Source organism: Brachionichthys hirsutus, chromosome 8 (genome assembly GCF_040956055.1).
Source record: "Brachionichthys hirsutus isolate HB-005 chromosome 8, CSIRO-AGI_Bhir_v1, whole genome shotgun sequence".
Classification (NCBI taxonomy): domain Eukaryota; kingdom Metazoa; phylum Chordata; class Actinopteri; order Lophiiformes; family Brachionichthyidae; genus Brachionichthys; species Brachionichthys hirsutus.
The window spans coordinates 2,031,081-2,041,602 of record NC_090904.1 but is presented as its reverse complement, the minus strand read 5'-3'; the positions used below and the strand labels follow the sequence as shown (position 1 = coordinate 2,041,602).

Here is a 10,522-nt window from a genome sequence, read left to right as displayed (position 1 = left end):
TTTACCTGTTGAAGTTCAGAAGCCACTTCAGCGGCTCTTTCTTTCATGCGCAGAGGACGCAGCTATCAGTGTCTCTTCCTGGAGCTGCTAGGAACGATTGCATGTTTACATCAGACGAGGAATCTGATGTGAGACTTGGTGCCTTTTCTTCTGCTTCTTGTTGTGAACCTGCTGAGGAGGAACCTTCAGCCCCCCCGGACCTGAAACCATGCTGCTGCTGCTGCTCCTGCTGCTTCTGCTTCTGCAAACGTCCCTCCAGGGCCAACAAGAACAGGTAACATGCCTCGGATGGTTCACACTCCAGCACCTTCATGCGCTTTGCATCATGCAGCTCACTGACTGGCAGCAAACATGGCATGCATGTTGTAGAACCACTCCAATACGTAGTTCTAAAGCTTTAGCATCAGGAAATATAAAGAAAACTCCAGGACTTGTTACGTTTTCTTCCAAAAAAAAACAGGAGCGTCGCAATTGACGCCACAATACTTTGACATCAAAGGTTTTTTAATCCTAATGTTATATTAGCAATATAAAAAATATTTGTGATGCAATCACAGATCTCTTTTGCTCCCTCAGACTGCTCCTCCTGGTCGGTGTGACATCTTGCAAAGGGAGGACAGGCACACCTCATGCACTTCTCCAGCGGCGTGTCTCAGCAGCAGCTGCCCCCGTGGGCTCAACAGTGTGGGCTTGGTGAACTGTAGGTATGTAGGCAACCCAAACACAGAGCGGCCCTCCATGAGTGAACTGACACTTTATGGTACCAATATTTGTAATAGTAGTCATATTAGTAGTAGTAGTACAGTATGTGGTATGAAGAGCTCACTCTAACTGTGTGCTGCAGCTATGTGGTGGCCATCGGTGGCAGAGAGGTGGAGCTGGATGGATGTCAGCACATCTGTGTGAGGAGGTTCCTGCAACCACGATGCTGCAACCAGCACTGGGGACCGCTGTGCCTCCGTAAGACACACGCGCACACACATGCGCACTCTCCCTCACACACACAAAAACACGCACGGACCTCATGCTTGTTGTATATGCATGGAGCTGATTGTGGTGTGGTTGGTGTAAAAATGAATTTGAAATGTTAATTTCTGATTAGTATTGACACACACACTGTGTACAGAACAGTTTCAAGTATAATTTAACCAGTGTTGCAGTAACATTAAAATCTATATAAAATATTAGAATGTTTTTTTTATTTGGTGAATGTGCATCAAAGAAGTTCTGCTGACGAAGACCTAGAGCTGTGGTCTCTGATGAGACAAGGGCCTCGATTAGTCAATGTGGACAACCACAGGCTCTTTGGGAAAGGTTTACCATATACAGGACTCTAAATATCTGGGGGTCTCATTAGCAATAAAACTGGACAAAGAAGCCCTTTATAAGAAAGACCAGATGCTCTATTTCAGATCCTTCAACATCTGCCGGACGATTCTGAGGATGTTCTATGAGTCTGTGGTATCTAGTCCATCCTGTTTGCTGGGGTGTGCTGGGGCAGCAGACTGAGGGTATCTAGTCCATCCTGTATGCTGGGGTGTGCTGGGGCAGCAGACTGAGGGTATCTAGTCCATCCTGTTTGCTGGGGTGTGCTGGGGCAGCAGACTGAGGGTATCTAGTCCATCCTGTTTGCTGGGGTGTGCTGTGTGCGTGATGTGGTTAGGGTTAGGGTTAGAGAAGTGCTTTTGAGGGGAACTTTGAGACTTGCATGATGAGTTTTGTTTGTCTGACTGACTTCTGGAGGGGGGGGGGGGGGTGAACCGTTTAGCTGAGAGGCATGTCAGCACTTCAGACCATGGGCGTCACTAGGTTTTAAGGACAGGGCGGCTTAGCCCCCAGGAGATGCAAATGTAGCGCACAAAACCTCACAGACGGCTAACAAGGACTGAGAAATTACAAATTTGGTTGAAGCCCCCCTAAAATAGGCCTAACAACGCCACTGCGTCAGACTCTGAAGCCACCAGTACAGGAACTGGAGCTCCAGTATTGTAGGAGTACAAGCAACATGTAGGAACTCAACAGAGGCGATTTCTAATGACCTGCCTGTTTGTCTGACTGTCTGTAGCCTGTCCCAGCTGGTCGGGGAAAACCTGTAACCTCCATGGAACCTGCATGGATGGAGACTCCGGCAACGGGACCTGCATCTGTCACGTTAGTATTCCGTTTGTGATGCTCTTCCTGGAGGTTGGAGATAAATGTTTCTGATTGATCTGAAACGCATCTTCACGTTAGAGACTGACCTCCACTAAAGCGTGCGTCTGACGTGTGTAAGTTAGAGTGGTATTCATTCAAGCCCCTCTCTGCGTAGGACGGCTTCTCGGGCTTTGCCTGTCAGGAGTGCAAGAATTCCAACTCTTTCGGAGAGAAATGTGACAGAGGTGGGTCTCGGATGTAAAACGAGGTCACGTGTAAGAGACTTCTTTATCGGAAGACAAATTCTGTCTGCCTTTGTGTCTCGGCTCAGAGTGCGACTGCGAGCATGGAGTTTGCGATAAAGGTCCGGAGGGGGACGGCCAGTGTTTGTGTCAGCCCCCATACGCAGGAGCCCGATGTGACCAAGGTAAGAGGAGTTTAACCGATGTGTGTCCCGTATTTAATCGATAAGGGACTCTTTTTGTTCCGTGTTTTCCATGAATGTTTTTTCCCTCCTAATAACGGCTCCTCCACATCGTGTTAAATGTCGTCCTCACTCCTTTGATTGGTTAAGTGTCTGGCTTTCGGCACATCGGTGCCAAAGGGGGTTGTCCAAAACCCTCCGTCTCTCGCAGTTCATCATCCTCCAAGCATCTCCCGAGCAAGATAACATTAGAAAAATAAAAATAATTTTACACCACAGATGCAAACTAACGATAAATTTAAAATAAATTACACCACAGATGCGAAATGACAATAAATTACATAAATTACAATAAATTACAAAGATGATTGCAAATATATATAATTGTTTTAAATCCTGGATATGATGACATAAGTATTATAAAAACCTATTTGGTTGTTTAGTTAAAGGTTAACAGCCACTCAGTGAATGTTCACAGGAAAGCTGAAAATTTATCAAATATACACTAAAATGTTATTAATCTACCACTAATACTTTACTGTGTACTGCTCTGATACTACAACAGAGTAAATACAATGTATGTCCCCGATTTAATTCATAAGAGCGACAAATAAATAAACAAGAAATGATCTGGTTAGCATATAATACTTAACGGTATACAGAAGTTTAAAAGTGATTAACAAATCAAGAGTTACACTTCTTTAGCAAATTTAGCAGTTTTTGTGTTGGTAATGACCCGAAACCACCAAATATTAGTGTAGAAACATTTGAAAAGTGATTTTTTAAATAATATGTCCCCTTTAACATCTGTTTATTTTTGCTAAAACCCTTGACAGCAGCAGCAAGGACTATTTGTTGGTCCTAGTGAATTGCTGTTGTGTTTGTGCTGTTGGCAGTGAGTACGAAGTGCAGGAGCTGCAGCCCCTACTCGTACTGTCAAGGCGACGGAGACACCACCCACTGCGAATGTTTGCCTGGACACAGGGAGACGCCACAGGGGAAATGCACAAGTAAACACACAACTCATCTCAACTTTCATCTTAGAACGCTGCTTTAGCTTTACTTGGCTTTGACATTTACATTTTACAAGCCATTTACCGAAGGATTGTGTGAAACACAAATGAAAGATGTCAAAAGTTGTAGAATGCTTGTTTCACACGACTGGCATTTCTCTGCATTTTATTTCATGAACTGTATTGGCAACAAATGCTGCTTCCGTTGCTAAGGGCAACCAACACGGCCCAATGTGCAGGCCTGCAACACGAGGATGAGAGCCAGACACGAACCCAGATCAAGTCGCTCGTCGTTCTCGTTGAAATCGAGAACGACAGCTCCTGTGTTCTTACCCACTATAGACACAAGCTGACGCAGCGTTCCATTTTTACGTTGATCATTTTGTGAATGCTTGGCTGCATTTTGAACTGTTAAGCTCATTCTAGGGGCAGCGGGGTGGCGCAGTGGGAAGTTTGTATGTTCTCCCTGTGTCCGTGGGAGTTTTCTCCGGCTTCCTCCCACATCCAAATACATGAAATGTAGGTGCATTGGTCACTCCAAATTGTCCAGGGATGTGCTGGCGACATGTCTAGGGTGTACCCCGCATCTCACCTGCAGTCAGCTGGGATAGGTTCCAGCAGCAACCATGACCCATGAGGCGGATAAAGCGGCTGTAGGCGGGACGATTGAGGATGTCTCGTCCAAATATAAAATGGTTGGAAGATAATTACGTTTTTGACTAAGTTAGATATTTGTGCTCACATTCAGGTGTTTGCTCACCAAGGGACTGTGATGTGAATGCCCAGTGCTCCTCACAGGGGTCAAAGGTCATCTGTGCCTGTAAGCCAGACTACGAGGGAGATGACAAGATATGCGTTCCCAGAAATCCTTGCTCTGAGAACAATGGCGGCTGTCCCATGAACTCAACCGTCTGTGTCTTCAAAGGACCCAACAAGGTTAGGACGCCTGTAGAACTAGGTTGACAGCTCAGGTTAGTAAAAGACAAAAGCCATGATTAAAGGACAGTACCTGAACCAGAAACGGATCAAACCAATAGCAAATGGGTCCATGTTACGTTAAAAAGTAAGATGTTTACTGTGTCTCTGTTTCTCAGTCTCGCTGTGAGTGTATGTTCGGGATGTCCCCCATCAGCGTTGACCCTCAGTTTGGCTGTCAGTTGATCCCCGCCTGCTCAGTAGACACCTGTGACCCAACAGCGCTCTGTCAAACTGGACTGGATGGACAACCCAGGTCAGACACGACGAACACTGGCTCTCGAGAGCAGAGGCTCCAAACACAAGAACGGGAACCAGAAGTAAACTCAGAGCCAGATTTGGGTCTTTTCCCACCTTCTAGTTAAATCTTTAACTGGAACGTGGATCAGAACTAAAGATAGAGCCAGAGACCATAAGGAGGATCATGTGTAAAGTGCAGTTAGAACTATACAGTGCAAAACAAGCGCTCCTCAACAGAAGCAAAAATGAACATGGCATGCAATGAAAGATTGTGTACTCCACTGTCAACCTTTGGCCCCTCCCTCCCTCTCTCTCAGGTGCACATGTGATGCGGGTCAAGTTGGTGATGGACACCGTTGTTATGGTAATCTAATGGAGCGGTTGATGGAGTTGGACAGGAGTGGAAGCCAGAGGGGAAATCTGACCGGAGCGATTGTTCTGTTCGGTAAAGGAACCACAAGCACACAGCATCGGTTATCCATCGTTACTGAAAACGAGAACTGTGGAGGGAGTTCCTTGCTGAACTAAAGTTCATCTGATTGTTCAAATTAGTGGTGTGATTTATGACGAGACTTTTTTCTTACTTGATTTTAATTTAAGAAGCATGACTGGTGCAATGATGTTGATCTATCCTGATTGTCTAACCTGGAGAACGTCATTTTATAACTTACCTCCACTGAGCTTCAACAATACTTCAATGTCCTGCGTCCTATAGCTTCGGATTTAGGGTTCAGCCTGTGGTTACTTTAGCTTGTGCGTGTTTGACCTTTGACCCTTTATGTTTCAGAGAGGGGCTGTCTGATGCTTCTGAGTCACAGCGGACCCTTCACGCTGTTCATCCCTCTGCTGAAAGAGCCGCTGACTGTGCGTACGTCAGCACAGACACACCGCTAATCCAGCTAATCCAGCTAATCCATCTTTGTTGCGCTCTGCTTCCTGTTGCTGCCCCGTCCGGCTGCTGAGCTGTTCTTTGAATAAATGTATTATTATATGTCTCCAATCTGCATCCCCCGACTCTTTGTAGTTGCTGTCGAGCCAGGTTGTAACACATGGTGTGTAACTTTCCACTTTCTGTGCCTCTCTCACGCCCTCTGTCTGCCAAACACATCCATTACACAGGAACCTTTCATGAAGGGTTTCACTGAATTCAACATTAAATCTGTTAATCTATTTTAGCTATTCAACCTAAAGGAGCAGCAACGATAGCGGGTCTTTAATGTTCAGTGGTTTAATCACTTCCTGCTGCCTAAAGGTAGCAAAGCACCAAACATGGGCCGTGTTCCGGCTTCAGCCTGCCCTTAGGCCAGCTGGGTTATTTTGTGTTGCTTCCCTTCCCCCTCCGAGCCGCGTAACATGCTGGAACACCCAAACTCCCACCGGGGCAGGCTTGGATGCGAGGATGCTTTCTACTTCAATAGATGAGGCACTGGGCATGGAAGGGACATCTGTCAAACTAACACTAGTTTCTGCGTTGAGCATGTGTAGCAGGTTTTCATTTGAAATGAGCTGAGGTCCTACTACCCTTTGTCTTTCTGGAGCTGCATGTCTGAGTATTCCATGGACACACTGCTGGATCTCACATCCTCGTGATGTCAACAACTAACTAAATTGTTCTCAGGGCGCCATCTAGTGGCTTCCCTTTACGCATCGCTACAAATTCTCTCCAGGGCACGTTTAGGCCCGGTTTGTTTGCAGGCCAAATGTATGAATATTTGTATTAAAAGCGTGTAAAGAGAATTGATAAAAGTTTTTCTTCTTCAATGGTGTCTCAATAGGGTGTTAATGAAGAGCTGGTGTGTAAGAATCACCTGATCTTGGGTCAGCACCTGTACAAGACCCTGGAGGGACGAGACTTCAACCTGTATGGAGGATTCCAGTTGAGGAGCAAAGACAACAAGGTTGAAATTTCACATCCCAAAAAATGAAAGCAAATATATTAATCAGCCAACACACTCTGAATTGACCACAGGCATGAATGTGTGTGATTTTAGAGGTTCTTCCTGAGGGACGATCCCACAAGACTGTACCAAGTTATCCAGCAAGACCAGCCAGCATCCAATGGAATCATCCACATTATTGACCGACCAATCACAAACATACTTTCTGACAGACGCCCCCATGATGAACAGGTGAGTTACTTCATCTAATGTATGTTGCTGCCTGGAAACACTTCAAGCTTTCTGACCAGAGGTGGTTTGCTATGTCTACACTGTGTGTTAGTGAGAGGTGGTAGCATAGACCCTGTCCTCTGTTTAGACATGGTTAGGTTAGGTAGGACTAGATGGACCATGGGAGGTCACTGAGGTGGTAGGATACAAGGGGTGGACTGGCTTGGGTGACGCATCCATCGGGAGCTTGAGGGTTCATGCGAGTTCGGGATGCGTGAGATTGACAGACACATTGATGCAGTGGAGGAGCTGAGCAGAAAGGTGAAGCTTCTTACTCTCACCAATGGTCATGAGCTTTGGGTCTTGACCGAAAGGACAAGATCCCAGATGTTTTCGCCGGGTTCCTCCAAAAACATCCAATTTAGGTCAACTGGCTACCTCAAATTGTCCGTAGTGGATGAGTGTGTGTGAGTGGTTGTCTGTCTCCTTGTGGCCCCGCAATGTGCTGGTGACGCATTCGGGCTGTACTCGCCTCTCGCCCATATCAAGCTGGGATAGACTGGGAAAAAGCAGTAGAAGACGGATGAATGAATGAATGAATGAATACTACTCTTACTCTCACTTAAGGACAAGATCCTTGATACAAGCGGTCGCAATGAGTTTCCTCTGCAGGGTTGCTGGGCGCACCCTTAGAGTGGGGGTGGACAGTCTAAAAATCCCTGCTCAGACTGATCCAGCCCCGGATAAGCGATGGATGGATGGATGGATGGATGGATGGATGGATGGATGGATTCCAGTCATCTGATCTTGTTCTCCTTTGTTATTGTCCAGTTTGCTGATAAGACGATCGGAGAGATTCTGGCCAAAGATGAAAAATATAATCGCTTCCTGTCTCTGGTTGATGTGAGTATTTTTTTCTGCCCAGTGAATTCTTGAAATATTTTTGTCAGCGTCCGTTCTCATGTCGGTCCGCCCATCCGTCTGTCTGTCTGTCTGTCTGTCTGTCTGCCTGATTATTCTCAATGTTATGTTTAATGAAATTTGGGGAATGAAGAACAACATTGTCTTTTTAGGTTTCTTCATTAGTGCAGTTCCAAGATGTTTCTTTCTACTTTATGTGGAATGCATTTTGAGGTCTACCTCACATCAGAGTCTGAGCCGGATCCAAGTAAAAATCTGGCTCTGCTGTCCAGAATGTTGACTTCCACTATCTGCAGAAATGCTGCCTCCTCTGCTCTTATCGGTGTGATGTCTGTTCATGCCGTAGAACTGTGGCGCCCCCCCTCCTCTTCGGGGTCTGGGACCCCTGACTGTGTTTGTCCCCACCAATGAAGCTGTGGATCGTGCCAGAGATGGCAGCATCTTGTACATGATGAACGATGTAGGCGAAATCAGCAACAGCTACCACTTGTTGTCCCCACCTTATGATTATCAGTAGGTTTAAATGTTCTGCTTTTTTTAAAGGCCAAACATAAACTTCAGGAACTTCTCAGACATCATGTTTTCTCCCACGCTGCGGTAAGACGTCCCAAAACACTCTTCGTCTCTAGATATATCTTCCCCTCCTGCTTCTTTCTTTGTTCTCCTGCCTATAAGGTTCTTTAAGAGTTTCCCCTGCCACTTGGAAAGTTTCTCAATAGACCTTTTTAGATCTTTTTATTGTTTTATACGCATTCATTTAGGCACACTGGGTTTACTATTCTCAATCCACACATAGAGTTACAAGACCTAATGTATCCACATCTCCTCAAAAAATGAAGACATCAAGGTTAATCGATTATTAAAGAGGTGCAGAGACTTTAGTTCAGTACCACCTTCAGGGCAAACCGACCTGCTGGTTAGGCACTGAGAATGCTAAAACAATGACTAAAGGGGCTTCAACACAAACAAGACCAGCTTTTAACTGCCGATTGTCTTCCTGTGTGTAGCTGACTGTGGACGGGCTGGTGTCCCTTCCTCAGATTAAGACGATGGCCAATCAGATTGTCACCATCAGTGTGTCTGACGCTGTAAGTCTCGCATGTCCTTCACAGTGCCTCTCGTCTTGACATTAGCTGTTTTTGACTAACACAAGGTGCCTGCCTCTCTCTTTACCAGGGTGAAATCCTATTGGGTGAGAAGGGCATCCGACTGGCGGGCGCAAGCGTCATGGCATCCAACGGGATCATCCATACGATCGACGGCCTTCTATACCCACCATCCATTATTCCCATACTGCCGCACCGCTGTGATGTTACTGAGAGCAAGATCACCATGGTGAGCAACAGGTGCCTTGGAGGGCAGGTAGCCCAGTGCACACACATCTCATTCACTCATGCCACAGTTGTGCAGTGGCAGCTCCGATGTGATTGCCATGTTCCAGGTGAGTCTTTAGCACAGATTTCCTGTCATTCCTGAAGCTGTCCTACCTAACAAAGGCACACAGTGCCTGCTCAGATCCCTCGGGAGGTTCTGGTACGCGGCAGAATAGAGGGAGAGCACGGCACTGCCCCCAGAGTCTCAGGAATCTACCTCAAATTGACAAGTGGGATCAGGTTGAACCAAGAACTGACGTGAAGCACCTTAAAGGCCTGCAAAGGCTTTCTCCACTTCAGGGGAGCAAGAGAAACGGGCAACTGAGATTAGTGAATCTTCCCTGCAGTCTTTATGAATGTCGAACGTCTCTACTTTGACTTTTACCTTGTTTTCAAGCAGTTCAAGCTCATTCATTTAGCCAAGAAGAAATACCACCTAAAGCAACTTATCCTCTCATCATGACTCTGCTGCGATTGCCCCACATTCTACAGACTGCCCTACGACAGTAGTCCCCAGTTAATAATGTTAATAATGAGTTGATAAACATTAAAGATATATTTCACATAGTATTTGGTCTTGGGAGACCAGAGCTCCTTGGGAAGTCTGTTGTCAGAAGGTGTCAGAATATACAGTGCATTGCAGTTTTTTGGCTGTGGGCCAACATAGACCAGTCAGCGGGATGATGCTGAACCAAAAGGGCCAACAACGAGCTCCTGGACTGGACCCCAAAGCAATGGAAGAAGCTGGCCTGGGCTGATAAGTCACATTATATTTCCCATCACATGGATGGCCAAGTCCATGTGCTCACTTTGGGAACACATTGTGCCCGGAGGCACTGAAATAACAGGCAGTTTGTGTGTTATGTAAAAAAATCCTTTGTATAAAAATGAATGACTGTTAAAGACCACCATAATGGCTCCGGGGTTCTTCCTGCTTGTGTGTGTCTCCAGGGCCCCTGTGTTCATTGTAGTTACCTGCAGAAGACTGAGTGTTCCGACGGCAGTGTTGAAATGGTACACAGACTGTTTCCATGGTGACATGAAGGACCATCATCCCCTGAAACTGTTGTTCATTGATGTGGAAGTCTGTGCAAACGTGATGTATTTAGATCCTTCACTTCAGTACAAGTACCATCCTGTGAAGTGCTGCATTGAAAGTATTTCACTTTTGAGATTATGGATTATGTTGCCTTTTACTGCAGCTCTTTGTAATTTTTGTATTCATTTATAATAATTCTGCAGCTAATCATCCCTGCTCCTTCTGGATTTAACATTTTGTGCACAGACATTTTAGTTTTGTGTCTTAGGACAGTTGTTCCAGAGATAAGAACACAA

At 45.8% G+C, this 10,522-nt stretch overlaps 1 protein-coding gene across 1 annotated transcript in view; it reads left to right on the top strand.

Moving 5' to 3' along the window:
- Nucleotides 1–208: 208 nt before the first annotated feature.
- Nucleotides 209–10,522, top strand: part of stab1 (stabilin 1) — a 41,823-nt gene continuing 31,509 nt past the window's right edge. The window contains exons 1-19 of the mRNA XM_068742286.1: nt 209–274; nt 577–704; nt 845–960; nt 2,066–2,151; nt 2,309–2,378; nt 2,465–2,560; nt 3,454–3,567; nt 4,319–4,506; nt 4,665–4,801; nt 5,103–5,230; nt 5,573–5,649; nt 6,561–6,683; nt 6,777–6,914; nt 7,725–7,796; nt 8,161–8,274; nt 8,358–8,411; nt 8,822–8,902; nt 8,991–9,149; nt 10,139–10,201. Coding sequence (XP_068598387.1) covers nt 209–274; nt 577–704; nt 845–960; nt 2,066–2,151; nt 2,309–2,378; nt 2,465–2,560; nt 3,454–3,567; nt 4,319–4,506; nt 4,665–4,801; nt 5,103–5,230; nt 5,573–5,649; nt 6,561–6,683; nt 6,777–6,914; nt 7,725–7,796; nt 8,161–8,274; nt 8,358–8,411; nt 8,822–8,902; nt 8,991–9,149; nt 10,139–10,201 — 2,010 coding nt within the window. The remainder of the gene's footprint in view (nt 275–576; nt 705–844; nt 961–2,065; nt 2,152–2,308; nt 2,379–2,464; nt 2,561–3,453; nt 3,568–4,318; nt 4,507–4,664; nt 4,802–5,102; nt 5,231–5,572; nt 5,650–6,560; nt 6,684–6,776; nt 6,915–7,724; nt 7,797–8,160; nt 8,275–8,357; nt 8,412–8,821; nt 8,903–8,990; nt 9,150–10,138; nt 10,202–10,522) is intronic.